Source organism: Girardinichthys multiradiatus, chromosome 20 (genome assembly GCF_021462225.1).
Source record: "Girardinichthys multiradiatus isolate DD_20200921_A chromosome 20, DD_fGirMul_XY1, whole genome shotgun sequence".
In the NCBI taxonomy this organism is placed as follows: Eukaryota; Metazoa; Chordata; class Actinopteri; order Cyprinodontiformes; family Goodeidae; genus Girardinichthys; species Girardinichthys multiradiatus.
This window is the reverse complement of record NC_061812.1, coordinates 41436652-41460941: the sequence shown is the minus strand read 5'-3', so window position 1 is coordinate 41460941 and position 24290 is coordinate 41436652. Positions and strand designations below refer to the sequence as shown.

Sequence of the window (24290 nt, the reverse complement as noted above, 5' to 3'; positions counted from 1 at the left end):
ATTTTCCAAAGAAACCAATCAAAGCACAGCAGATACAAAGTCCAGATGCAAAAACTCACAAGAACATGGAAAAACTCAGCACAAATACGTGGGTAGAGAACAGGAGGAACCAGTGATGAACAGAGGCACCAAACCAACTTATATGCTGGGGAAAGACAAAGGCAGGTAATCAAGGGAACTGAGAACAGGTGTGACAAGGAGGCAGGGAAGCAGAAGGAACACGTGAAACAAATACAAAGGCTGAGGAAGCGTGAAAGGAATAAACAAACAGAAAACACAAACTAAGCAAGAGCATAAAGCAGAGGAGGAAATAAAGAACTAGAATAACTATGAACTAAAGTAAACAGAGAAACTAGAGGGAAACATAGAAACAAAAACGATAACCTAAGAAATAAACAAGAGCCCATAAGAATCTAAATTACAAAATAAACAAATGTAAACAATAACTAAAGCTGGAATAAGAACAAATACCTAACCATAACTAAACACAGAGATACTAAATAAGAATCCAAGGGTGAATAATAATAATAATAATAATACAAAAAATAAGAAAGCAACAACAAAAGGAACTAAGAGATAGAGGAACACAATACACACAAGGAGATGGTAGAGGGAGGAAAAGAAACAAATAAACATGATGCAAAAACCAAAATAGAAACATTTAGACAAAATAAATTTAAATTTGATCAATTGCGTTGAGAGACCAGCTGACCAAATCCATAATTTGCAAGTTTGGAAGATATGTAAAGTGAGGCTCTGAGCAAAACACAGACAAAAGCAGATGGAGAAGCAGGCAAGAGGGAGGGAGAGAAAACGTGTGCAAAAAGCTCTACTGCTGGGAAGCATTTTAGGCTGAATGCTACTACAGGCCATGCTTACGGCCATACCACCCTGAACACGCCCGATCTCGTCTGATCTTGGAAGCTAAGCAGGGTTGGGCCTGGTTAGTACTTGGATGGGAGACCACCTGGGAATACCAGGTGCTGTAAGCTTGGGCTGCACAGTGGTGCAGTTGGTAGCACTGTTGCCTCGTAGCAAGAAGGTCCTGGGTTCAATTCCCAGCCTGGGGTCTTTCTGCATGGAATTTGCATGTTCTCCCCGTGCATGCGTGGGTTCTCACCGGGTACTCCGGCTTCCTCCCACAGTCCAAAGACATGCCTATTAGGTTAATTGGTCACTCTAAATTGCCCTTAGGTGTATGAATGAGTGTGTTGTTTGTGTTTTGCCCTGTGATGGACTGGCGACCTGTCCAGGGTGTACCCCGCCTCCCGCCCATAGACTGCTGGAGATAGGCACCAGCTCCCCTGCGACCCACTATGGAATAAGCGGTAGAAAATGACTGACTGGCTACTACAGGCAGTAGGATTTGGACCTTAGCTTTTCTCCAGGACCTGTGGTGTTTCAATTCAGTTTATTTATATTGGGCCAATTCACAACACATGTCATCTCAAGGCACTTTACAAAGCCAATTCAATCAAATCATACAGAGTCCAAGTCAAGTACATCCATTCCAATTTATATGTTATTGAATAATGCAATTAAATTCAGTTTACTATTCAAATTGGTTAAAACGTTTTTCTATCTAATTAAGCCCAGCAGATTACACTGACTTGCAGTATTTACTGCTCCAGGATGAGGATGAAGCAACAGTGGACAGTCACTCACATTGTGTCGTTGACATTATGTTGGTTACATTCGGCTTGAAGTTTTTTCTTGTGAGTAATTAAGTGTTAAAACACAAAGCCATTGTCTTTTAACACTAGCCTTGTGTCAAAAGATACAAGACCAGCAGAGCAACTCCATCAGTTGCTCTGCTTCAGGCAGTAGTTAATACAGCTTTAAAATAACGCTTTATTCGTTTGATACACGTGCATACCAAACCAAATAAGGCTATACCAAAAATTGTCTGTACATATACCATTACACCCCTAATATTTTCTCTATTTTAATTTCTTAAATATTTACAATCATAGAGGAGCCTGGTTAAGAAGTGACAAGTATAGTGACTCTGAAAAGTGTGAACACCCTTGTTCTTAAGTTCTTCTGTTGGTGTCCATTTTTGACTTATGACTTTTGGCTTTGATATTTCTACCACACCAGAGGGCAGCAAGGAAGATGGTACCAAAACACATTGAATAAACACAAGGACCATTTTGTTGCATTCATTGAAAAACCTGAGCCTCTACAGGAGCTAAAGCTGGCTCAGGCTTTTATTTAGACTGCCTCTGTTTATGAGAGCCATCTAGCTTTTGCCCTCTGGAGAAGACAGTGGTATTAGGTTTGTTCTACAACATGTATGTATTTGGGCCTACTCAGCCCCAATGAGGCCTGCTGACAAGCAGTAACAGTACTGAAGAAATTTTATTACCATATAGAAAAAGATTATTTTTGAATAAAGAAATGTAAAACATAAGTGTTAAATGAATAAATTTGTATTCGTAATAACATATCAAGAACTCATGGAGTCACAGAATACATCTGTCACCGCCATCAGTGACATGGCAGGAATAAATGTGAATTATAACAATATCCTGAATTTCAGGATGTCAGGATTTTATTTAAGCAATGTGAACAGATAGTGCAGTCATAACTGAGCAAAGAAAACAGGGATTTGCACTGAAGGTTAAGTCTCTGATGAGCAAAAGTGGTAGAAGGTCTGAAGCAGAAGCGTCCTGGGCGCCCTTCATGCAGATATGCTAAAGGGTATGCCCAGTCATTATAGCTTAAAGAAGAGAACACGTTGCAGAATTATTTTTGCTTCACCCTACATGGCCACTAAATGATTGATGGCATGCATATCCTGATCTCTGTATGTTTGGCTGCAAGCTGGGGGCACCTTCTCAATGCACAGGGACACCAAATCCCCATTGACTCCACATGCATTCAAATAATATTACACTTTATCAGGCCTACCTGACAGAGAAACAGGTTTTATTTTTGACATGGTGCCTGTGCATCCCTCTTTTTTAATGCCGTCCTGGGGAGTACCTTATGGCCCATATCAAACCCACCACTAGTCTACAGTAACTTGACCAGATTACATTAACAATAATCAATATGGGTTGAAATGCTTAAGAAAGAATGCATGTCAAATAAAAAATGGAAGAGATTTTATAAGGTTCCTCGTGTTAAGATTTTCCAAAAAGTTATATAAAACAACAGAGAACAGGAGTCCCATTACGTAATGAAATGAGATTATTGATGTGTTATGTTACAGATCAAACATTTGAGTTGTTTAAGTTCTTTATTGTAGTTCTGTTCAGACATTCCTAGACACATAGAGGGTGTAGATATAAATGTCAATTTATGTTTCCTTAGATTTCTGTTGGTGTAACCTATTAGTTTGACAATATACCGGTTTAATTGAAAGCACTGACCTCTTCCTGGTTTGGCTTCTCAGCAGGGCATGTCAGCAAAAGGGAGAGACATGCTCCAGGTGTTGCATAAAAACTCTTGGACCAAACCAAAGGGATAAGGAGCGTAGTGCTTGCAGTATTTGTGCAAAATTTGATGTATTATTTTGATTGACTTTAGATTTGTTAAGTTGTAATGATTTGTCAGTCAGTCAGTCATCTTCTATACCGCTTCTTCCATAGTGGGTCGCGGGGAAGCTGGTGCCTACCTCCAGCAGTCTATGGGCGGGAAGCAGAGTGTAATGATTTGTATTTGTGTAAATATTTATTTGGTACCATTAATCGTTTTGGTGTTAGTTTTGGGTAAATACTGTATATTTCTTCGTTTCTGATTATTTCCCTTGTATGGTGTCTTCCTGTAAATCACTCAGGGCAGCCTGGTAATAAAAGGCAGATAGCTGATTTGAGTGTAAGTTGGTGTTGGTGTACATATGGCCTGCACTTGGACACTTCCACCTCAGTCCTCATTTTATTGCCATGCCTCTCCATTAACCATTGAGCCTCTGCCAGTCAAAACTGACAACCATAATAAAACCCCATATGGTTGTAAAACTTAGGCTTACTGCAACAGTAACAGGGTTATATGACCTACTTAATATTCCCCACACATACCCAACACTTACTCAAGGTAGCGCTCTCTTTCTCTGTGCACAAATTATTTATTTCCCGGGTGAATATGAGTTTTAAAGTTGACTTCTCTTTATTAATTCTCTGTTGCTACATATATACAAGTAAATACTTACAAGTCATGACATGTAGAACAACTTATTCACAGATGTGTCAGATGTGCTACATGCATTTATTTTGTAGTTTATGGGTTTTCAGAGACCTCAGTCATTTTTTGGAAGAAAAGAAATCCTTATTTTCACATCAGAATGTAATTCTAAAAATGTGTGTTTTTGCCATATGTCCATGATAAAATGCACAGAAAAATAACAGCTTCATCAGTTGAACCTTTTTTCTTCTTTTTTTTTTACATTTTTCTTTGAAAACCCTAATTTATAACAACAGTAAAAACACATCAGTGTCGTGCATTTCTATGTCATCCAATTCAAGACAGGCCGTGAACCTAAGAAGGTCCAACTTTTGAGACTTCGGTGACCGACTGACTTGCAGATGATTCTTCCTCGTCGCCCCCGCTCATCCCCAACATCTTCCTCATGCATGAGCGAAACTGAAAGCAAAAGCAAAGATGGACACTTTAGCGGCTTTGCTTCATTCAATGTGGTTCAAATGCTATCCTGTTAGCTTTTTTCTGGAGGAAAAAGTAGAATTTGCCACATATTGTCTGATGGTGAGACTAAGAAACCTGTCTGGAACCTTCCTAAACCTAATATATTTGGGGGTTTCATATTGCTAACATCAAAGAGTCAAACAGACACAACTAGCAAATGAAGTTAAATGGTTTTTTTCACATTTTTTGTAGGTAATTTATTTTGAAGATTCACCTAAAGCTGAATGCTTTTATTAGTTCTTTGTGAAAGACTTCAAGCCATTAGTTGGTTTTGAAATCTACCGTTAGAGGGCATTAACGGCCTTTATCTGTGGAAAGTTCAAGTCAAAAAAGGTGTATCTTTGGTCTCTCTTCAACTGAGTACAACATCAGCTTTGCAGTATAAGACTAGACTACTGTCAATCCTTTAAGCCCCCACATAAGCCCACCTGCTTATTGAGGACAACATAGATGACAGGATTGTAGACGGTGGATGCTTTTGAGAAAACGGACGGTATGGTTGCAAGTCTCAGGTCAAATGTCTGTCCACGGTTGTTTACGATCCAAAGGGCGAAGCTGGCGTATGGCATGTAGCACACCAGGAAACCCAGCACCATGACCACCACCATTCTAGTCACCTCCTTCTCTGCCTTCTGGGTGGAGGCAGACTCTGCCTGAGCCTTTGCTGCCTGTGAACACAGATTGAATCAGAACCAGAAATAAAATGCCACATGACAGAAACGTACGGCAAATATTCAAATCCAGGTAACTCACAAGATACTACCTACCGATTTCAATGTGAAGAGCAGCTGTGAGTAGCAGAAGACGATGCAAGTGAAAGGGACAGAAAAGCAAAAGCAGAAGAGGAACAGCACATAGGATTCGGTGTTAAACTTGGTGCCTGTTGTGTACCAGTCTGGTCCACATGAACACTGCATTCCCTCAGGGATATACCTGAGTAAATAGACAATATGCATTAAGTTACAGCTTGCAATATCTTTCCAGCACTGCATTAGATTGATCATATAGTCAGTGTGTTTTCCTCACCTACTCCATCCCACTAGTGGAGGAACTGAAGCGCACAAAGCAAAGAACCAAGTAAGTGCACAGAAGAACAAAGCATGCTCTGACTTGAAGGCAAAGTTCCCAAGCGGCTTGCAGATAACCAGCCATCTTTCGAATGCAATCACAGCCAGAGACCAAAGGCTCACCATGCCTGCGGAAAAACAACAGGTAACTCAGATAATACACACGCTGGCATATTGTAATGTTTTATCCAGGTGAAAACGACTGAAATAGTACTGAGTTACAGCTTATTACTCTATAATATCTCAGAAATTCCAACTCAGTAAAGCATGAAGCCAACTTTCACAGAGGGAAATTATTCAAATTTTTTCCTGTTCTTACCACCAAGACCTGCAGTAAATCCTTCAATCTTGCAGCCCAGTGGACCAAGAACCATGTATCTGAAGGCAAAACAGTAGAAGCAGGTAAAAGAGCCTACGGACGAGACGATGAGGTTCGCCACAGCCATGTTGACCAGGATGTAGTTCAGATGAGAGCGGAGCTTCTTGTATTGAATAGTGCATGCAATTGTGAGGACATTGATAGTCGTGCCACCCAAAAACAAGAAGAACATTAACGCTGACATTGAATAAAAAAGCCCCAGGGTTCCTAAATGGTCCTGGGGAACTAGGTACGGGCTGAAGGCTGTCATGTTGTCGGAGTCCAGGGGGATGGGAATCCAGAAGTCGTCTGGAAGTTCCTCTTGGCGGTTTCCCCTCATCTTCATTGGACTTGTTTTTAAATAAAACTTTCAATTGGAATAAAAAATAAATATGAGTTGAATACGTACAATTTGAATCTAAAATTAAACAGTAGTATGATACTTCATGTTTTTCCTGTCTTCTAAGTGAAGTGGGTTTCTCTCTGTCTGGTGCCGAGTTACGGAAAACCTGCATTTATAGGAACTTTAAACGTTACTTCAGCTCAACTTAATTGGCTCAAGGATGGGATTTAAAGCTTTACATGTATTCCCGTGACAACACCACCTTTTAGCTAATGCTGAGATTAGTGTCTTAGTGTCAGAGTTCAGTGTTGGCCAGTATCTTCTCACTGCTTACCCATGTCTGAACCCCAGGAATTGTCTAATCTGTTTGCCGGAGGCTAAAAGATTAGGTAGTTCTCCAGCACGCATATTACCTAGCATCTAGCTGATTATCATTTGGTCTATCTAATATCACATTATTTGTGGTTTTGTTTGTTCAAAAATCTGCTTCTGTTTTTAAAACCAGTATCTCGATTGCTGAAAGAAAAGTTTTATATGCTGAGGGATAAATAGCCTTGCTGTGCTAGTGAACATTGCAGAAAATGCTAAAAACAAAAGTTATTAAAATTGGTTTTTTTGTTGTTGTTTGAGTCCAATAAAAAGGTTTTATAACCCTAAAATGTCAGAAATGACTGATTGCATCAGAGATAGGTAGAGTAGCCAAACATTATACTCAAGTAAGAGTGTTACTAATTTAACATCTTTACTCCAGAACGTGAAAAATTGTCATCCAAAAAATCACTCAAGTGAGAGTAAAAATGTTTTCGTTAAGAATCTGAGTACTTGACCAATACTGTTAAATTTAATGTATGAAAATAATTTTTTCATACAAACAAAAGGTAAAATTGTGTGCAGGTTCTGGTTCTTTGAATAATAAAATAAAAAAACTAGTAAAAATAAATCACATCATTACAAAATATGTTCTGGCAGGAGAAATACATGTTTCCAAATCTCAGTTTTCCACAACATAAAACTTCTGGAACCAATACTTACAGTAGATACATGTTAGAACAGGGTAAAGTATTTCTAGTGGCAATATCTACTGATTACTGTATGTTTACTTGACCTGCAAATGGTACAGCAAGCTCAGCAGATAGAAAATAAAATTAAAACAGTGAAGCTTGTTCCCAAACCAGAGGGGGAAACGTGTCTCTTTCTGGTGCATTTTTGGTTAAAATGTGTTTGTTCTTCATTCAGCTTCTCTCAAGGTGGGTAGAATAGCCAAAGACTTTACTCAATTAAAAGTAGTGTTACTGCAGAATATTACTTAAGTAGAAGTAAAAAGTAGGGTGCAATAAACCTACTCCTAGAAATACCTTTTTCTTTCAAAACGTTACTCCAGTAAATGTAACTGAGTAAATTTAACCAGTAATACCCACCTCTGCTCAGCATACAACAAGTACAAATTTTGTAAACACTTTTTTTTTTAAAGATTTGTATGTTTTTTTTGCACAAGCTAAGATTTTTATTTTTATATCCTTGCTATTTTGTCCAGAGGTCTGCACCCACGCTACCTCTGTGTTAAGGGCAAGTTCTACCAGGATCAGAGGATTAATTTATCGGCTCTTGATCTTTGATGTAGAGATTTGGTGGGGTGGGTTTTTGGTTGTCTTGGGGTTGAGGTTTTATTCCTTACTTCCTTACTACAGTTTTGATTTGATGCTGTGATCCTTTCTTCCAGAGCTGGAAATGTTCAACTGAATCCATCTTTCCCTTTACCAGTGAAAAAGCAGCAGTCGTCCTCCAAGTCCAAAGTATGACTGCTCCACCCCCAGGCTTAAAAGTTGAAGAGGTGTTTGTTTCAATTAGCAAAAAACATTTGCTCAATTAACTCCCAACATAAACTGTAAAATACATTCAGCTTATTATGTTTTTATTTTTAACCTTTATGTCTAAATTTTTAAGTAAGGACAAAATTAGGATATAGGCTGAGCCGTGGTTCACCACCCCAGAGTCTTCTACATGAGGACTTCTATTAGAAACTCCACTGTTTTTTCACTCTAAAACTGTAGCATTAAATTAGAAGCTAATCCTGTTAAAATTAAAGGTTGAAGTGTTTCCTTTTAAATTTTGACCTCAACAGCTGCTGGTCATTTCCTCTCTTTGCCATTTCGTAGCATCATAGATTTGGTTGTTTCGTGCTTAACTTTTGTATATATGAAACAGAGCCGTCTGTCGAAAGGTGTGATTTGTACCTGATTTGACAGTTGACTCAAAGTAATTTTCCATGTGATTTTGAGACTACAATAAATAATATCTAACAACAGCGGATGACTTAGATTTGCTTTAGTTTGATCAAGGGTCACCATTTGTTAGATTGGCCCAAACAGATCAGAACCAAAATAAATGACAACAGGGTCTCAGAAAGTCTCCAAAAATATTGTGTATAATACAATAAAACGATATGTGAGATTTTAATATTTTTATTTATGTTTATGTGCATAACTCATGAAAATACTAATCTCCAAAGAAAAATAAAACTGATAGGCAATGGTTTAAGTACATGGGTCTATAGGTGTAGGAAGGAACAAAATGGCAAACACCTTTTTTTTGCTAAAATAAAAACAATAGCAAAAATAATACAAAGAAACACTGATCATATTTACTATCAGAAAATCCTCAGATAAAACTGTCAAAAAACATAATTTCATATTTTTTCCATTTTTTATTTTGCACAATTATGATATATGATTTTTTCTTGGATTGAATGATTTTTGGAGTTTTTACTATTAATAATTAACAGAGGATTACTGCCAGACTAGGCCGGGGAAACTTTGGAGACTTCAGTCACTGATTGTGTTGTAGAAACGTCCTCCTCTCCGTCCTCCATCCCCAGCATGGATAACATGCATGTTCGAAACTGAGACGGAAAAACAAAATACAATTCTTGAGTTGTTGGGCATTTCTTGTTAGAAAGCATCAGACATATACAGGGGTTGGACAATGAAACTGAAACACCTGGTTTTAGACCACAATAATTTATTAGTATGGTGTAAGGGCCTCCTTTTGCGGCCAATACAGCGTCAATTCGTCTTGGGAATGACGTATACAAGTCCTGCACAGTGGTCAGAGGGATTTTAAGCCATTCTTCTTGCAGGATAGTGACCAGGTCACTACGTGATCCTGGTGGAGGAAAACGTTTCCTGACTCGCTCCTCCAAAACACCCCAAAGTGGCTCAATAATATTTAGATCTGGTGACTGTGCAGGCCATAGGATATGTTCAACTTCACTTTCATGTTCATCAAACCAATCTTTCACCAGTCTTGCTGTGTGTATTGGTGCATTGTTATCCTGATACACGGCATCGCCTTCAGGATACAATGTTTGAACCATTGGATGCACATGGTCCTCAAGAATGGTACGGTAGTCCTTGGCAGTGGACTACCTTGGCGCCCATCTAGCACAAGTATTGGGCCAACAGTCTGGGTGGTACGCTTCTTTGGGACTTCTCCACACCGTAACTCTCCCGGATGTGGGGAAAACGATAAAGGTGGACTCATCAGAGAACAATACATGTTTCACATTGTCCACAGCCCAAGATTTGCACTCCTTGCACCATTGAAACCAACGTTTGGCATTGGCATGAGTGACCAAAGGTTTGGCTATAGCAGCCCGGCCGTGTATATTGACCCTGTGGAGCTCCTGACGGACAGTTCAGGTGGAAACAGGAGAGTTGAGGTGCACATTTAATTCTGCCGTGATTTGGGCAGCTGGGGTTTTATGTTTTTTGGATACAATCCGGGTTAGCACCCGAACATCCCTTTCAGACAGCTTCCTCTTGAGTCCACAGTTAATCCTGTTGGATGTGGTTCGTCCTTCTTGGTGGTATGCTGACATTACCCTAGATACCGTGGCTCTTGATACATCATAAAGACTTCCTGTCTTGGTCACAGATGCGCCAGCAAGACGTGCACCAACAATTTGTCCTCTTTTGAGCTCTGGTATGTCACCCATAATGCTGTGTGCATTTCAATATTTTGAGCAAAACTGTGCTCTTACCCTGCTAAGTGAACCTTCACACTCTGCTCTTCCTGGTGCAATGTGCAATCAATGAAGACTGGCTATCGGGCTGGTCCAATTTAGCCATGAAACCTCCCACACTGAAATGACAGGTGTTTCAGTTTCATTGCCCAACCCCTGTACATAGCTTCTCATTCATCACAGTTATTTGCTGGACATTGTCAGCAAGAACCATAAGGCATGTAAGGATGACCTTAAATGCAGAGAACAAAAGTGTCTGGACTGAGGTCATAAGGCAACATATAATTGCTGTAATCAGACAACACAGTGATGCTTCTCCAAATCACTCTTTTACCCTCACTATCCTTTCCAAAGTTACATCATTATTGATCATAGTAACTGGCCTGTTTATTAGAGAGCACTTTGCTGTTAAAGTCTTTTCAGCATGTGCTCACCTGCTTATTGAGGAGTACATAGATGATAGGATTGTAGACAGTGGAGGCCTTTGAGAAGCAGGATGGTATGGTTGCAAGTCTCAGGTCAAATATTTGGCCACGGCTGTTGACAACCCAAAGAGCGAAGGAGGTGTAGGGCACCCAGCACACCAAGAAACCCAGGACCATGACAACCACCATCCTGGTCACCTCTTTTTCAGCCTTCTGTGTGGAAGCAGACTCAACTTGGGCTTTTGCTACCTGTTGAAAAGACCACGCATTTTACTCTGACATCTGCACTTACTGAATAAGATCATACAAAACATAGCCATGTTAATGTTTTCTCACTATTTTAAGTGTTATGAGTAGCTGAGAATAGCAAAAAATGATGGTGGCAAATGGAACAGCAAAGCAGAAGCAGAAAAGGAACATGACGTAGGACTCATTGTTGTATCTGTTGTTGGTTGTGTACCAGTCTGGACCGCAAGAGCACTGTAGGCCTTCTGGGATGTACCTGTGGGAATAACAAGTGCATTTGTGTGCTGTCCTGGTCTGACAGCTTTGTATTACAAGTGTTTTAGTTTTTGCATGTCTTGCTTACCTGCTCCATCCGAGCAAGGGTGGAACTGAGGCCATCAGTGCAAAAATCCAGGTAAATACACAGCAAGCTGTAGCATGTTCAGGCTTGAAAGCAACATTACCAAGGGGTTTGCAGATGACTAGCCATCTCTCAAAAGCTATTACAGCCAGAGACCAGAGGCTAACCATACCTGGAATAACAAAGAAGACGTCTCAGCCACTTTGAATATTGATATGCTGTAGTCTAATGTAGAGAAGGTCATCCCAGCTAGAATCTGTGTATTGTGCACCTAAATCTCACCCCCTAGTGTTGCAACAAAACCTTCAATCTTGCACGCTAGTGGTCCGAAGATAAAATATCTGAATGTGAAGGAGCAGCAGGCAGTGAAAGAGCCGATGACAGACACCAGAAGGTTTGCAACGGCCAAGTTCACCAGGATGTAGTTGAGATGGGAGCGAAGCTTCTTGTATCGCACGGTGCACACAATGGTGAGGGTGTTAATGGAAGTGCCGATCACAAACAGAAAAAACATGAATCCCGCCATGGTGTAGAAAGTGCCTGAATGCCCCAAGTGGTCCTGAGGAACAGAGAAAGGACTGAGGGATGTGATGTTATCTGTGTCCAATGGGATTGGGATCCAGAAGTCTTCTGGCAGCTCTATGACTTGGGTGGATCTCATTTTGCCTTCTTTCTCTTGCAAGCACTTAACCTAACTAAACCTTATGATTAAAGTTTATATTTTAATAATGATAACACTGGGAAAAGAACACGTAAATGCTACCAGGTCCAAATCTCAATCATACCTCTTTCTTCTGCTCCAGATATTTTATAAAGACCTCCCCTCCCCAGACAACAGTGTACCTCATGACAAATTGATTTGATAATTGACTAATTGATTGGGTTTTTTCATTAACTGATCTAAGTCATTTAGGGATCCCCCTACTGCGTTGCAGATGGGGTTGCATGTGTTTTGAAGATGTGTTCAGACAATAAAGTCCAGGTGATGATCTAAGAACAAATCTGCTGTTTTAGTGAGTTTTCCATGCATTTGTAATATTAATGCTGCACCCAAAGCGTTGGTATTGTCAAACTGTTCCTTCATACGTTTTTTATTACGATATAATTTAAATGTGTGGGAAATGTTTGAAAAATGTCTCAATTTTCAGAATTGTGAATGGATGAAAGCCCACCAACAAGGAGAAAAAGTGGTTCAGAGTGCATATACTTTATCTTAAGGAGTTTGTTCATGATGTCAAAACCTGGTTAAACAAGTTAATCCCATGTTCTGGGGGAAAAGCTCAGCAGGCCATTGCCTGGTAATCTGTTTGCCCGTAACATCATGTCTCATAATCCCATGCAAAGTAGAGGATAATCCATCCTGCTACTTTATCTGTTTGTGTTAATTCTTTGGCAGTTCGCCTTCGTCGCAGAGCTTAGAGGATTCTTCCAACAAGTCTCTGTCCAAGAACCCAGTAAAGAGGAGACTGTGTGTTTTAGTATTTCAGAGCAGGTGGAATGTGTAAAAACAGATCGACCAAGGCAGAATTGCTGCACATCTTTCACACATTACAGTTTTAATGTTATTGGACTCTGTTTGAAAAATTTTCAAAATCATTCAGTATAAAATGCAACTTATTATGTAAAAATTGTCATTATGAATACATTAGTTAAAAAAAGTGACAGACCTATGTCAGCAAGACATCCGTCCAATTTTTCTACTCTCATATTTTTGCCACGTTTTACTTGGAGGAACTGAACTTCCTGGGTGAAGACAGAACAGGATTAGGATTATCCCCGACAACCAGCACAAAGTCTTGGTTCCTTTTCTATTTATATTTGACCTGTATAAATGCTGTGTAACGCATTTAGTGGTCAAACATCACAAAACAGACATTTTAAGAACTACAAAAGCAGAGATGTCAATAACTAAGATCTTCATGTTTTTTTATTAACTATAAATGTTATCAATAAAATAAAACTTTTTGTTCACTGTGTTCCAGTCTGGACCTCAAAAGTAACCCAGACCTTTTGAGAAACACAGGAAAACCATTGAACCAAGAACACACCCTTTACCAGGAATATTAGAAATTTAGGCGGAAAAACTGATAAATATTTCATATTTCCTAGTGCGCTAAACTACATCCAGGTTCAGAGTATTGCCATTGAACTTTAGATTCGGTATACTATTTGTCCAAAGATGTTACCTATGGATATATGTATCAGTGAAAATGTAGTGTGTAATTGCACAAATAAAACAGAAATGTAATATACCTGTGAGATTTCCATATAGACCTGGGTTTTTCCCTGAAAGAGCAACAGATGAGGCAATGTTAAATACAGCTTCTCAAATAAAGATCCTCAGAAGTCGTGCCAAAAACAAATTAAAATTCAAAAGACTGAATTTGTGGGCAGTTAAATAGTTCAGTTCACCTAGAAAAACAAAAAATGCTCAGGGAAATTCATTTTTATTGCTCTGCAAATAAAATGTTTTACAATGTTTGCTTGATACAGGATTCCTCTGCACCTTCTAAGTCTAGCTGAATTGAATGGGCTTGTTCAGTGTGGCGTGCCGTATGTTCAGAACCTGTTCTGAAACAGCACTTCCAGTCTAATCCTGATGCTGTTATGCTCCGGATACACATTCACAAAATATAGACACCATTCTGAAAAACTTTTATAATAAATTGTATAGCTAATTTGAAGCATTAATTACTAATAAAATATTCATCTGTTTGACATTAAGCCTTGTGCTTAGTGTAAAGATGCTATAAGCAAATTACAAAAAAACAGATCTGCAGTCACAGCATTTAAAGTGATCTTCTAAGTGTGTTTTGGGAAATGTAATAGAAGTTTAATAAATCCCACAAAACAAATCTGTGTTTAGTGTAAAGTTCACTTAGATTTGATTAGTCTAAGTATTTTAGATTTCGAACCAGAGATAATCAGGCGAAGTCTAGATTCCTCAAAATTACAGTGAAACAGCTTTTCACTTGCGCTCTGAAGTTTCAAATCAGGTACCATCGTTAGGGTCATTAGCCAGCCAGTACAGTAATATTTTCCTGTGACAACAGATAAGGGTGCAACCTTCTTGTGAATTCCTCTTTCTGCTGCAGGGATTCTGTAGAGGTCTGGAAGGATGGAACAGCATTTTATCATTATTTTATTATTTCAACATACTTACATGGAGCCTATTATGATCATATTCCTTCCAGAAACAGCTACCAGTTTCATATATTTCTCACTGAAGAGTTTACATCAGAGGGCTTTTACTTGTGCTTCCTAGATTATCTAAAGGTGGAGTGGAAACCGACTCCCAGTTTTGATACCCTGGCTGTTTAGGAAAATCCTTAGAATTTGAATTCCTGTTATCCGAATCATTCCTTTAGTCATGTTGCTAGATCTAAACTAATAAGAAGAACCTAAGTCATGAGAACCTTCTTCTCACTCTTTGTGACTTCAAAAATGCTGTCATCTGCCGCAACCACATTGGCATGAGGAAAAATAGGTTTCCACAGTTTTGCTGTCTGAAAACCTCCATGGCCAGCTACTAAGGAGGCGATCCAACTGACCAACCAATGAAACAGTGAGTGTGGTGTGCTTGTGGATGAAGATGGAGACTTCTGTGTCTTTGACTAAGTTCGTAGCAACATTTTGAAACCAACTGGACGTAATCGCAAGTTTCTGCAAGGTGGGTTGAAGCCGACCCACCTCTGTTATGCCTCCGATCCACCCATAACGGTCAGGAGATGACAGGATGAAATTGTATTATAGATGGAGTTGTCATCGTTTTACCGAGCTTTTGGACCTACATGTACATGCTGATACTTTCTGGAGACCAGGGAAGTTAAAGATATTTATTTTAGAAGAGACAATAACATGAGTGAGGAACTCAGGGCTGCTCCAGCGGTTCGTCCTCTGGGGAAGGAAAGCAGACATGAGCTTAGCTTCATGAACGTGGAGGAATAGTCAGAGTGAGGAAAGCTTACTGTTGCAGGAGGATTAGGAGTCCGGGAGGGGAGGTCAGCTTTAGGGTGGACAGGTCTGTGTTTTTCCGGAGGTAAGCAGTTCGTTGGAGGGTGGACAGGTTTTGGTGGCTGAATGTCTAGATGCCGGTGGCAGTCAGCCTGCGATCCAAGCGTGGAAGTCAGGAGGTAAATGGAATCAGGCTGCTCAGGAATCACCGGGAGGACCCAGGGAGCTTGCCTCAAGAGGCACCTTAAGGAAGGAGCAGAGTTTTAGGCTACAAGAACCTTTCACAAGGTTTTTAGTCAAAAACAGGATACGGGGCATGAGGTACCACAAAGGACGACACTCGGGCATCGAATGCTCAGCAACCCACTCCTTAAAAAGCTGCCTTAACGAGCCTGATAGCTCACAGGTGTGAGACGGCAGCACGCAGCTCCGCCCTCCAACTGAACCTGCTGAAAAAAACAACACAGAAGAGAACACACAGACAGATCCTGACATTACCCCTTCATCAACGACCACCACAAGGCGGTGCAGCAGAGGCAGACGAACCACATTGTGAAGCCTCGAAATCCCGGATGAGGGACTTATCGAGGATGAAGGACCCAGGGATCCAGGAGCGGTCCTCCGGGCCCTATCCCTTCCAGTCGACCAGGTATTGCCACCCCCGGCCACTGCGACGGGACCCCAGGACACGCCGCACAGAATAGGCAGGGTGCCCGTAGACCTCCTGGGCGGGTGGAGGGGGCACAGGGTACTGGAACGGACAAGTTTCAACTGGGAGACGTGGAATGTAGGGTGGATACGCAGGTGTGGCGGCAGCCGGAGGCAGACAGCAGTGGGGTTCATTACCGTGTCAATGCCGTAGGGACCAATGTATCTGGGGAAGAGCTTACCGTGCGCCAGTTTCAGGGGAATGTGACGGGAGGAGAGCCATACTTGAGGTCCCGGGGTGTAGGGAGGAGCCCGGACCCTTCTCCGGTAGTGTCTGCGGAGCGATGAAGCGCTGCGGTGGTCAGCTGCCATAGGTGCTTGCAGCATCTGATGTAATGTTGGACGGAGGTGACCGGTGGATAAGTTTGGAACGAATGGAGGATGGGACAAAGATAATGTTAGGGGGTCTCGTACCACTGTCTGGTTCAGACTACAGGGCCTGGTTGACCCAACCTTCAACCTCCCAGTGTAAGGGTCCCAATGGTGCAGTGGGGCGGTAGGATGGGTTCGGCCTGTTCATTGTCCTGGGGAGAGTATTGTCAGGACAGGGAGTCTGGTTTCGTATTTTTGGAGCCTGGGTGATAAGTGATGTTAAAGTTAAAACGTGAGAAGAATAAGGACCACCTTGACTGTCTGGGGTTGAGATGTCTGGCTGATTGCAGATATGAAAGGTTTTTGTGATCCATAAAAATCTGCACAGGGATTTCCGATCCCTCCAATAAGTGGCGCCATTCTTCAAGAGCTAACTTTATGGCCTGTAATTCCCGATCTCAGACGTCATAATTACACTCGGTGGGAGTCAGACGATGGGAGAAGAAGGCACAGGGATGAAGCTTGTGGTCAGTACTAGAACGCTGTGAAAGGACTGCCCCCACCCCAGAGGCTGAAGCGTTAACTTCTAAAATGAACTGTTTGGAAGTCTGAGGCTGGATCAAAATGGAAGCCGTGGAGAAACGTGTCTTAAGCTCCAGGAAGGCTGCTTGAGCTGCGGGGGTCCAGGAGTAGGCAGTTTTAGTGGAAGTGAGGGCGGTCAATGGTGCAGCCGTCTGACTGTAGTTCCTTATAAACCTCCGGTAAACGTTGGCGAACCCCAGGAAGCGTTGTAACTGCTTACGGTTCTCTAGAACCGACCAATCAATCAGCGCTTTGATTCTTTCTGGCTCTGCTCTCACCTGTCCGCCCTCAAAGATGTAGCCCAAGAACGACACTGACTTGAGGTGGAAACCGCTTTTCTCTCCCTTAAAGTAAAGTCTGTTTTCCAAAAGGCATTGGAGGACTAGACGGATGTGTGTCCGATGTTCATGTAGGTTTTTTGAAAAAATAAGAATGTCGTCTAAATATACAAAAACAATGATGTCTAGGAAGTCATGAAGAATGTCATTAACTAATGCCTGAAAAACTGCAGGCGCATTAGTGAGCCCAAAAGGCATTACCAAGTACTCAAAATGACCGAGTGGGGTGTGGAGGGCAGTTTTCCACTTGTCTCCCTATCTGATGCGAACAAGATAATATGTATTATGTAGGTCGAGTTTGGTGAAAGTAGTAGATCCCTGAACTGGTTCAAATGCAGATGAGATTAAGGGAAGTGGATATTTGTTTTTGATAGTGATGTTATTCAGACCTCTATAGTCAATACAAGGTCGGAGTGAACCATCCTTTTTGGAGACAAAAAAAAACCCTCCTCCCAAGGGCGACGAGGAGGGCCGAATGATTCCTGCAGCCAATGACTCGTTTATATATTTTGACATGGCCTCGTGTTCAGGCTTTGAGAGGTCGAAGAGCCGACTGGAGGGTAGTGGAGCCTCAGGGAGCAATTCAACTGCACAGTCGTACGGTCTGTAGGGGGGAAGTGAGAGTGTTTGACTTTTGCTGAATACCTTTTTCAAGTCTAGGTTTTTGTTCAGGGACTTTAGCTAAATCAGTGGGGTCTGCATCCACCCCATTAATTGACTGGGCACACTGAGGAACTGTAGATTGGAGACTGGAGGAGAGACAAGGGATCGTTTTACCGAGCTTTTTGACCTACATGCAGAAACTTTCAGGAGACCAGGGAAGTTAAAGATATTTATTTTAGAAGAGACAATAACATGAGTGAGGAACTCGGGGCTGCTCCAGCGGTTCGTCCTCTGGGGAAGGAAAGCAGACGTAAGCTTGGCTTCATGAACGTGGAGGAATAGTCAGAGTGAGGAAAACTTACTGTTGCAGGAGGATTAGGAGTCCAGGAGGGGAGGTCAGCTTTAGGGTGGACAGGTCTGTGTTTTTCCGGAGGTAAGCAGTTCGTTGGAGGGCGGACAGGTTTCGGTGGCTGAGCATCTAGAAGCCAGTGTCAGTCAGCCTGCGATCCAAACGTGGAACTCAGGAGGTAAATGGAATCAGGTTGCTCAGGAATAACCGGGAGGACCCAGGGAGCTTGCCTCAAGAGGCACCTTAAGGAAGGAGCAGAGCTTCAGGTTACAAGAATCTTTCACAAGGTTTTTAGTCAAAGACAGGATACGGGGCATGAGGTACCACAAAGGACGACACTCAGGTGTCGAATGCTCAGCAACCCAATCCTTAAAAAGCTGCCTTAACGAGCCTGATAGCTCACAGGTGTGAGACAGCAGCACGCTGCTCCACCCTCCAGCTGAACCTGCTGAAAAAACCAACACAGAAGAGAGCACAGGGACAGATCCTGCCAGGAGTGGTGTGTAGTGATACAATACAAAACAATGACAGCAGCAACATGAGTCAAACAAAGCATCTCTACATTATAAGAATTCAACCAGATAAGATGGGTTTTGGGCAAATGGCAGACACACAGTTTATGAATATTGCTCAAGTGCGAGCTGCCAAGTTATACACGACGCCCTTTGTTTCCATCATCCCAGCTACATTTTCTGTTCGACCTTCTCTCCTTTATTTTATTTTAACCAATTTTAGTTACTGTAATATAATTAATCATTTACTGAAATCCTTAAAAAAGAAAAATAATAATAACAATTTGAATGGATTTTTTTTTTTTTTTTTGCAGCACTAGAGGCCTTTATTTTTCATTTTTTGACAGTAAGTAGACAGGAAAGAGGGGGAGACATTCGCCAAAGGTCGCCAGGTCTCGAACACGAGACAGCCGCACCAAGGACTATAGCCTCTGTACATGGTTACGTGCCCACACCACCAGCGCTGCACCTTAAATAAGAATTTGAAACCCTGCATTTAAATCTATAGTAATGGACTGAAATAGAATTGAATCTGAACACTGAATAAATTGGGCCGATTAAATTTTATTTAGCGTTTTGGACTGACTAAACTATAGATATATTGTTTGATTTACAATTCTAGGTTATAGAGTCTTTTCTTTCCATGAAGTGCCCTGAGATGACTTGTGAATGGAAGTTACTAAATGGTATTGAATTGAATTGAATTGAATTGAATTGAATTGAACTGAATTGAATTGAATTTATTGAAGAAAGTAGAATTGTTTAAAAACTGACTTTGGCAGCATATGGTGGATAAGTTGTTATCCCTGTCCCAGTTTTGGTTCAAATGTGTTGAGTTTGCATGCTCTCTCTGCATGCGTGGGTTTATTCAGCTGTTGGACTGGTGCAGCCAGAACAACCTTGAGCTCAACGCTCTAAAGACAGTGGAGATGGTTGTGGACTTCAGGCAGAACCCAGCCCCACCTGCCCCCATCACCCTCTGTGACTCCACAATTGACACTGTGGAATCTTTCCGCTTCCTGGGAACCATCATCTCCCAGGATCTCAAGTGGGAGCCAAACATCAGCTCCCTCATCAAGAAAGCCCAGCAGAGGATGTTCTTCCTGCGGCAGCTGAAGAAATTCAACCTGCCAAAGACTATGATGGTGCACTTCTACACAGCCATCATTGAGTCCATCATCACCTCCTCCATCACCATCTGGTACTCCGCTGCTACAGCCAAGGATAAGGGCAGGCTACAGCGTGTCATTCGGTCTGCTGAGAAGGTGATTGGCTGCAGTCTACTGTCGCTCCAGGAACTGTACACCTCCAGGACCCTGAAGCGGGCAGGGAAGATTCTGGCTGATTCCTCCCACCCCGGTCACAGACTCTTTGAGACTCTCCCCTCTGGCAGGAGGCTGCGGTCCATTCGGACCAAAACCTCACGCCACAAGAACAGTTTTTTCCCATCTGCCACCAGCCTGGTTAACAAAGCCCGGAAACCACCCTGACACTCTCCCTTTCCCCCACACCCCCCCTTTTTTGCCTACAGGACACCTGTAACCTGTAACTCTATGCGTTACATTAACGCTCAGCATGGAGTCCTGCTTTACTTGCACTGCCATACTTGCACAATGATCACCTGCACTGTTGTATTGCTCTTGCATCTTATAGTGCTCTATATTTACTCTCACTCACTTAAAACTGTGCACATATATTTATATTTTATTGTAGATATGTTTATACTGTTTAATTTGTATTGTATTGCACCGACTACGCCAAAACAAATTCCTTGTATGCCCAAAAACGTACTTGGCAATAAAGCTTTTCTGATTCTGATTCTTTTCCTATCTTTGCATTAGCTTCACCATGGCTGGCCACCTTTCCAGGATGTCCACTTTGCCAGTTTGTACACCCATTTCATGCATTGGAATTTCAACAATCCTACTTCCGTTTCTTGATATTTTTGCTTTGTTTGGAGAAAAAATGGTTACTTCACATTTTTTTCCCTACTTTCCATGCAAAACATAATAAATAATGCATTAGTTTTTGCATTTTAGCATTTGTTATTTTTTGACTTTGACAGTTATCATGATTTCACAGTGTCATCAGCATACAGCACACAATCATCAGGGATTTTAGAGAGTGCCTTTTTTTCCCTCCATCTCCTGCCAATATTTTTAAATGCAGATAAATACGTTTATTTAATGTAAGTTGCCAAATTAATTTTTTGAAGGATTTTGTGAACATTACAGAAAAAGAACATGATCACAAACTCTTAAAAGTATTACATTCAGTAAAGAGCAACCGAATGACTCTTCAGGCAGTGCAGCTGGGAGAATGTAGAGACAAGAGCCTCATTGTTCAGGCTGCCAAAATACCGAAATCGTGGGCATCTCATTTTTTCCCTCCATCTCCTGCCAATATTTTTAAATGTAGTTTACATTTTTTACAGTAGTTTAGTTGTGGCTAATCACATTTGCTTACACTCCCAATACACAGGCTAATTAAATTAGCTCCTTATTGAGGAAAGGCTTGAAGTCAGCTAATCCTCAATACTATTAGGACTGCTAATCACATTTCAGCCTACTCTCAGTTAACCTCCTTTCTGTTAGCATTAGGGTGGATGATCTCTGTCTGCGTTATTTTATCTGGATCAAGAACGGATAACACCGTGTGCTGTGTGGATTCCCACACGGAACATGTTTATTGCTTTTTTGCTATTACAAGCAAACATTTTTGGAGAATGTTGTACTAAGAGTTGTTTTAGTGAACACCAATGCCTTCTAACATTAAACTTTAAAAGTTAGTTACATTCTATTTCAGAAGACTTTTATTGTTGAAATTTAATTAACATATTTTGAATTCTGGCTTGGAAAGTCAAGGGGTTTTTACCAAGCCTGACTTTAAAATCCAATATGGCTGCCTTGCATATAAAAGGTTGTGAAAAGTGCAGTGATAAACATTTTATTTGCACATCTGGTGATTTGTATTTTATTAAATCTGTCACACAGAGTACCTTTCAATTTGGTTAATGAACATGTTGCTACAGTGTTTGTATGCAGAAAATCTAAACAAATAGATTGCCACTATTGCTACTTGATGTTAGGGTCAGTGGTCACACTGGTCAGTGAGCACACTGATTAGCAAAGCCAACAGGTTTTCCAACTTGTAACTGTAACACGGTTAAGATGGGCGTGACGTCATTCAGTGATCCAACTTCCAAGGTAAATAGAACGCGGGATAAGCACCGGGCAGCAGGAGCCAAGATGGTGTTCACCACTGTGCCATCACCAGTACCCAAAGCCAATTTTTTTTTTTTTTTATTTGCCTGTCACATCCTGAATTTTTAGGTCCAGGTTTTGGAGTTCAATTTCTTTCATGTAAATTGCTCATACACTACATATTTGCACCAGTAGTTTCCACTTTATGAAATGTCATTGAAAGACATTGAAATACAATTTTAAATGCAGATAAATACGTTTATTTAATGTAAGTTGCCAAATTAATTTTTTGAAGGATTTTGTGAACATTACAGAAAAAGAACATGATCACAAACTCTTAAAAGTATTACATTCAGTAAAGAGCAACCGAATGACTCTTCAGGCAGTGCAGCTGGGAGAATGTAGAGACAAGAGCCTCATTGTTCAGGCTGCCAAAATACCGAGATCGTGGGCATCTCATTAGGCGGTTAATTTTAGGAAAAGCAATCTGAGGTGCTTCCGCCAACAGCAGCACAACAACCTGAATCTGCTACTCGTGCGTCATATAAAAGCAGGCATTCACACTGCTCTCCAGGTTGTTCTGAGTGGTAAACAGAATGCTAATTCAATGACCATTTCTATTCTGTTTCTGGTCAACCGAGTTAACTTTATTAGTTAATGTGAATTCTATACTGAGTGAAAATGGTTTTATGTGCTGAAGATTAAATGACACAAAGACCAATTTCCTTTTTATTTATTTGACATTGACAAATACCTTTAACTTTGCTTCATAAAGAAGCAGATGCTATGTGAACAGGTTTCTAGCAACAGTTAATTTGCAACCCCTGTCCTTGGTTAGACTTCCAGGATTAAAACAGATTTAAGAAAATATGACATTTTAAAATATTACAACCAGTAAAATAAAAGACAAAATTATTTGAAAAGAAAATGGCAGAAGTTAACGTCAGAGTATAGAGATTTAACATTTGTAACAACGAAGGTCCGTGTGTGCGCACTGATTCCCACGTACACACATACACACATATTCATACAAACATACATATACATACATGCACAGACACACACACACACACACACACACACACACACACACATTTGCTCTGAGTATAACGGGCAAAACGGAAACTGCACAGTTAACGTTCACAGACTTGCTTCACTTTCAACCATTTCTTTATGTGCAACTTAAAGCCATTGACGTCTGCAATATATTGAGTTCAGATGGTAATGCTTAACAATTTTATACCTTTTACTGAAAAGGATGAATGACCAAAGATTGTTTTGGGTTCCTCTGCTAAACAGTTTTCACTTACTACTTCTTGTGTCCTGTTTCTATTATATTGTACATTTACTAATTGTGAAATATTTCAGGTGCTTAACTGATACATTTAAAAGTCAGTTTTATAAAGAAAATATTAACAAAGCTGTTTAAACTTAATAAACTGCTTTTCTGTAAAATAAGACAATAATGCCATCTGACATGTTTCTGATCCATTATTTTAGTGTCACATTATATAATGATCTTAATGGTTTAATTGTTGCCTGTTTAGCCTGGCCCCAAATGGTTATACAATAGGATAAATTGGAAAATATAAATGTATGCATAAACTGCTGAGCTACTTTAAGAACCAAATACAGTCTTAATAGATGAAAACAGTTTATATTTGTTTTGACAGCTTGGAGAAGTTTAACAAAAATGCAGGTTATAAAATAATATGCCAAGCTTTGAACATCCCACATAGTGCTGTTCAATTCATCCTTCAACAGTCAATAGAGTATGGCATAACTGCAAACCTACCAAGACATGGCTAATCCGATAGCCACAGCTCAGGTCGGAGAATCTGAGAAGAGGACAATTATTACTATTGTTTTGCACAAATCTAACCCTTATCAAAGAGTAAGACTCCGCTTATTCAATCTGAATAAGATTGAGCAGTTTTATAAAGAAGAAAGAGTAAGGACATCAGTCTCTAAATGTGCAAGGCTTGTAAAAACATACCCTAAATTACTTGAAACTGCATTTGCAGTAAAACAGCCCCCTGTTCTATTTGTGGAAATATGGGTCAGAGATGTAATCTTCTACGTTTCACTGTTCATATTTATGCAATTTTCAGATGCTTTTATCCAAAGCGGCTGAACTTCGAGGCTAAAACAATGCAGTTAATACCAAAGCTAACAAGAAGTTACTTAAAAGGAAGATCACTAGTCAGGCTATGTCAAGTTTGACTGTGTAGAAATAGAGTGCAGGCATAGAGGGACGTGCAGAAAGAAAGGGTGGACCAGAA

General features: G+C 40.6%; 2 protein-coding genes and 1 non-coding gene across 3 annotated transcripts; 1 reads left to right on the top strand and 2 right to left on the bottom strand.

The window, feature by feature from the left end:
• Positions 1-873: 873 nt before the first annotated feature.
• Positions 874-992, top strand: LOC124857584. Its single transcript, XR_007035622.1, has one exon. It is a non-coding gene; the product is annotated as a 5S ribosomal RNA (ribosomal RNA).
• A 3098-nt stretch (positions 993-4090) lies between these two features.
• Positions 4091-6558, bottom strand: LOC124856081 (blue-sensitive opsin). Its single transcript, XM_047346274.1, has 5 exons — positions 6034-6558; positions 5674-5842; positions 5415-5580; positions 5076-5315; positions 4091-4587 (listed from the first exon to the last, which is right to left on the bottom strand). The coding sequence occupies exons 1-5, from the start codon at positions 6416-6418 to the stop codon at positions 4483-4485; spliced, it is 1065 nt and encodes a 354-aa protein (XP_047202230.1). The 5' UTR covers positions 6419-6558; the 3' UTR covers positions 4091-4482.
• Positions 6559-8861: 2303 nt separating this feature from the next.
• Positions 8862-12204, bottom strand: opn1sw2 (opsin 1 (cone pigments), short-wave-sensitive 2). Its single transcript, XM_047346275.1, has 5 exons — positions 11730-12204; positions 11451-11619; positions 11198-11363; positions 10871-11110; positions 8862-9314 (listed from the first exon to the last, which is right to left on the bottom strand). Exons 1-5 carry the CDS (start codon positions 12106-12108, stop codon positions 9213-9215), a joined length of 1056 nt encoding a protein of 351 aa, XP_047202231.1. The 5' UTR covers positions 12109-12204; the 3' UTR covers positions 8862-9212.
• Positions 12205-24290: the final 12086 nt, after the last annotated feature.